Source organism: Oncorhynchus kisutch, linkage group LG13 (genome assembly GCF_002021735.2).
Source record: "Oncorhynchus kisutch isolate 150728-3 linkage group LG13, Okis_V2, whole genome shotgun sequence".
In the NCBI taxonomy this organism is placed as follows: domain Eukaryota; kingdom Metazoa; phylum Chordata; class Actinopteri; order Salmoniformes; family Salmonidae; genus Oncorhynchus; species Oncorhynchus kisutch.
The window spans coordinates 74,492,935-74,497,934 of NC_034186.2; the positions used below are offsets into that span (position 1 = coordinate 74,492,935).

The 5,000-nt window shown below is 44.8% G+C and overlaps 1 protein-coding gene across 3 annotated transcripts in view; it reads right to left on the reverse strand.

Moving 5' to 3' along the window:
* myh14 (myosin, heavy chain 14, non-muscle) overlaps nt 1-5,000 on the reverse strand; it is a 75,827-nt gene that overhangs the window by 30,435 nt on the left and 40,392 nt on the right. For all 3 annotated transcript variants that reach the window (XM_031787333.1, XM_031787335.1, XM_031787334.1), the window contains exon 16: nt 1-114. This exon is cut by the window's left edge and continues 1 nt beyond it. In XM_031787333.1, the coding sequence (XP_031643193.1) occupies nt 1-114 (114 nt within the window). The remainder of the gene's footprint in view (nt 115-5,000) is intronic.

Below are 5,000 nucleotides of genomic sequence, written 5' to 3' on the forward strand. Positions count from 1 at the left end.
CTCTCTCCAGAGCTCAGAGATGAAGTGATCAGAGGACTGGTGGAGGAGAGACGCTATGTTGTCATTCAGAGGATCCATGTTCTTCACCAGCCAATCATCTGCCTTATAGTCCACCTGACAGGAGAAGAGAGAGGGAGAGAGAGAGAGTGAGAGAGAGAGAGAGAGAGGGAGAGAGAGACAGAGAGAGAGAGGGAGAGACAGAGGGAGAGAGAGAGAGAGAGGGAGAGAGACAGAGAGAGAGAGAGAGAGAGAGAGAGAGAGAGAGAGAGAGAGAGAGAGAAAATTATCTTAACAGAGGAAATTATCAAAATGAAATTATCTTAACAGAGAAAAATGTCCTCCTGTGTGCTACCTATATCCCCCCACTAGAATCCCCATACTTTAATGAAGACAGCTTCTCCATCCTGGAGGGGGAAATCAATCATTTCCAGACCCAGGGACATGTACTAGTCTGTGGCGACCTAAATGCCAGAACCGGACAAGAACCTGACACCCTCAGCACACAGGGGGACAAACACCTGCCTGGAGGTGACAGCATTCCCTCCTACATATGCCCCCGTAGGCACAACTATGACAACACAACCAACAAAAACGGATCACAACTCCTGCAGCTCTGTCGCACGCTGGGTATGTACATAGTCAATGGTAGGCTTCGAGGGGACTCCTATGGTAGGTACACCTATAGCTCAGACTACTTTATCACCGACCTCAACCCAGAGTCTCTCAGAGCGTTCACAGTCAGCCCACTAACACCCCTATCAGACCACAGCAAAATCACAGTCTACTTAAACAGAGCAATATTCAATCACGAGGCATCAAAGCCAAAGGAACTGAGTAACATTAAGAAATGCTATAGATGGAAGGAATGCAGTTTGGAAACCTACCAAAAAACAATTAGGCAACAACAAATTCAATCCCTTTTAGACAATTTCCTGGGTAAAACGTTCCACTGTAATAGTGAAGGTGTAAACTTGGCAGTAGAAAATCTTAACAGTATATTTGACCTCTCAGCTTCCCTATCAAAGCTAAAAATCTCAAATAGAAAACCCGAAGAAAATGAACAACAATGACAAATGGTTTGATGAAGAATGCAAAAATCTAAGAAAGAAATTGAGAAACCTTTCCAACCAAAAACATAGAGACCCGGAAAACCTGAGTCTACGCCTTCACTATGGTGAATCACTAAAACAATAAATCAAATCAAATTTTATTTGTCACATACACATGGTTAGCAGATGTTAGTGTGAGTGTAGCGAAATGCTTGTGCTTCTAGTTCCAACAATGCAGTAATAACCAACAAGTAATCTAGCTAACAATTCCAAAACTACTACCTTATAGGGGATAAAGGGGATAAAGAATATGTACATAAAGATATATGAATGAGTGATGGTACAGAGTGGCATAGGCAAGATACAGTAGATGGTATTGAGTGCAGTATATACATATGAGATGAGTATGTAAACAAAGTGGCATAGTTAAAGTGGCTAGTGATACATGTATTACATAAGGATGCAGTAGATGATATAGAGTACAGTATATACGTATACATATGAGATGAATAATGTAGGGTATGTAAACATTATATTAGGTAGCATTGTTTAAAGTGGCTAGTGCTATATTTTACATAATTTCCCATCAATTCCCATTATTAAAGTGGCTGGAGTTGAGTCAGTGTGTTGGCAGCAGCCACTCAATGTTAGTGGTGGCTGTTTAACAGTCTGATGGCCTTGAGATAGAAGCTGTTTTTCAGTCTCTCGGTCCCAGCTTTGATGCACCTGTACTGACCTCGCCTTCTGGATGATAGCGGGGTGAACAGGCAGTGGCTCGGGTGGTTGTTGTCATTGATGATCTTTATTGCCTTCCTGTGACATCGGGTGGTGTAGGTGTCCTGGAGGGCAGGTAGTTTGCCCCCGGTGATGCGTTGTGCAGACCTCACTACCCTCTGGAGAGCCTTACGGTTGTGGGCGGAGCAGTTGCCGTACCAGGCGGTGATACAGCCCGACAGGATGCTCTCGATTGTGCATCTGTAGAAGTTTGTGAGTGTTTTTGGTGACAAGCCGAATTTCTTCAGCCTCCTGAGGTTGAAGAGGCGCTGCTGCGCCTTCTTCACGGTGCTGTCTGTGTGGGTGGACCAATTCAGTTTGTCTGTGATGTGTACGCCGAGGAACTTAAAACTTACTACCCTCTCCACTACTGTTCCATCGATGTGGATAGGGGGGTGTTCCCTCTGCTGTTTCCTGAAGTCCACAATCATCTCCTTAGTTTTGTTGACGTTGAGTGTGAGGTTATTTTCCTGACACCACACTCCGAGGGCCCTCACCTCCTCCCTGTAGGCCGTCTCGTCGTTGTTGGTAATCAAGCCTACCACTGTTGTGTCGTCCGCAAACTTGATGATAGAGTTGGAGGCGTGCGTGGCCACGCAGTCGTGGGTGAACAGGGAGTACAGGAGAGGGCTCAGAACGCACCCTTGTGGGGCCCCAGTGTTGAGGATCAGCGGGGTGGAGATGTTGTTGCCTACCCTCACCACCTGGGGGCGACCCGTCAGGAAGTCCAGTACCCAGTTGCACAGGGCGGGGTTGAGACCCAGGGTCTCAAGCTTGATGACGAGCTTGGAGGGTACTATGGTGTTGAATGCCGAGCTGTAGTCGATGAACAGCATTCTCACATAGGTATTCCTCTTGTCCAGATGGGTTAGGGCAGTGTGCAGTGTGGTTGAGATTGCATCATCTGTGGACCTATTTGGGCGTTAAGCAAATTGGAGTGGGTCTAGGGTGGAGGTGATATGGTCCTTGACTAGTCTCTCAAAGCACTTCATGGTGACGGAAGTGAGTGCTACGGGGCGGTAGTCGTTTAGCTCAGTTACCTTAGCTTTCTTGGGAACAGGAACAATGGTGGCCCTCTTGAAGCATGTGGGAACAACAGACTGGGATAGGGATTGATTGAATATGTCCGTAAACACACCAGCCAGCTGGTCTGCGCATGCTCTGAGGGCGCGGCTGGGGATGCCGTCTGGGCCTGCAGCCTTGCGAGGGTTGACACGTTTAAATGTTTTCCTCACGTCGGCTGCAGTGAAGGAGAGTCCGCATGTTTTAGTTGCGGGCAGTGTCAGTGGCACTGTATTGTCCTCAAAGCGGGCAAAAAAGTTATTTAGTCTGCCTGGGGGCAAGACATCCTGGTCCGTGACTGGGCTGGTTTTCTTTTTGTAATCCGTGATTGACTGTAGACCCTGCCACATACCTCTTGTGTCTGAGCCGTTGAATTGAGATTCTACTTTGTCTCTATACTGACGCTTAGCTTGTTTGATTGCCTTGCGGAGGGAATATTTACACAGTTTTTATTCGGTCATGCCAATACAGAAATACTCTACGGAAAAAGAAGGAACAGCACGTCAGAAATCAGCTCAATGTAATTGAAGAATCCATAGACTCTAACCACTTCTGGGAAAATTGGAAAACACAAAACAAACAACAACACAAAGAATTATCTATCCAAAATGGAGATGTGTGGGTAAACCACTTCTCCAATCTTTTTGGCTCTATAACAAAGAATAAAGAGCAAAAACATGATCAAATACATGATCAAATACAAATCTTAGAATCAACTATTAAAGACTACCAGAACCCACTGGATTCTCCAATTACCTTGAACGAGTTACAGGACAAAATAAAAACCCTCCAACCCAAAAAGGCCTGTGGTGTTGATGGTATCCTTAATGAAATGATCAAATATACAGACAACAAATTCCAATTGGCTATACTAAAACTCTTTAACATCATCCTTAGCTCTGGCATCTTCCCCAATATTTGGAACCAAGGACTGATCACCCCAATCCACAAAAGTGGAGACAAATTTGACCCCAATAACTACCGTGGAATATACTTCATCAGTAACCTTGGGAAAATCCTCTGCATTATCATTAACAGCAGACTCGTACATTTCCTCAATGAAAACAATGTACTGAGCAAATGTCAAATTGGCTTTTTACCAAATTACCGTATACAACAGACCATGTATTCACACTGCACACCCTAATTGACAACCAAACAATCCAAAACAAAGGCAAAGTCTTCTCATGCTTTGTTGATTTCAAAAAAGCCTTCGACTCAATTTGGCATGAGGGTCTGCTATACAAACTGATGGAAAGTGGTGTTGGAGGTAAAACATACGACATTATAAAATCCATGTACACAAACAACAAGTGTGCGGTTAAAATGGGCAAAAAACACACACATTTCTTCACACAGGGTTGTGGGGTGAGACAGGGATGCAGCTTAAGCCCCACCCTCTTCAACATATATATATACGAATTGGCGCGGGCACTAGAAAAGTCTGCAGCACCCGGCGTCACCCTACTAGAATCCGAAGTCAAATGTCTACTGTTTGCTGATGATCTGGTGCTTCTGTCACCAACCAAAGAGGGCCTACAGCAGCACCTAGATCTTCTGCACAGATTCCTTCAGACCTGGGCCCTGACAGTAAATCTCAGTAAGACCAAAATAATGGTGTTCCAAAAAGGTCCAGTCGCCAGGACCACGAATACAAATTCCATCTAGACACTGTTGCCATAGAGCACACAAAAAACTATACATACCTTGGCCTAAACATCAGCGCCACAGGTAACTTCCACAAAGCTGTGAACGATCTGAGAGACAAGGCAAGAAGGGCATTCTATGCCATCAAAAGGAACCTAATTGTCAACATACCAATTAGGATCTGGCTAAAAATACTTGAATCAGTCATAGAGCCCATTGCCTTTTACGGTTGTGAGGTATGGGGTCCGCTCACCAACCAAGACTTCACAAAATGGGACAAACACCAAATTGAGACTCTGCATGCAGAATTCTGCAAAAATATCCTCCGTGTACAACATAGAACACCAAATAATGCACGCAGAGCAGAATTAGGCCGATACCCACAAATTTTCAAAATCCAGAAAAGAGCTGTTAAATTCTACAACCACCTAAAAGGAAGCGACTCCCAAACCTTCCATAACAAAGCCA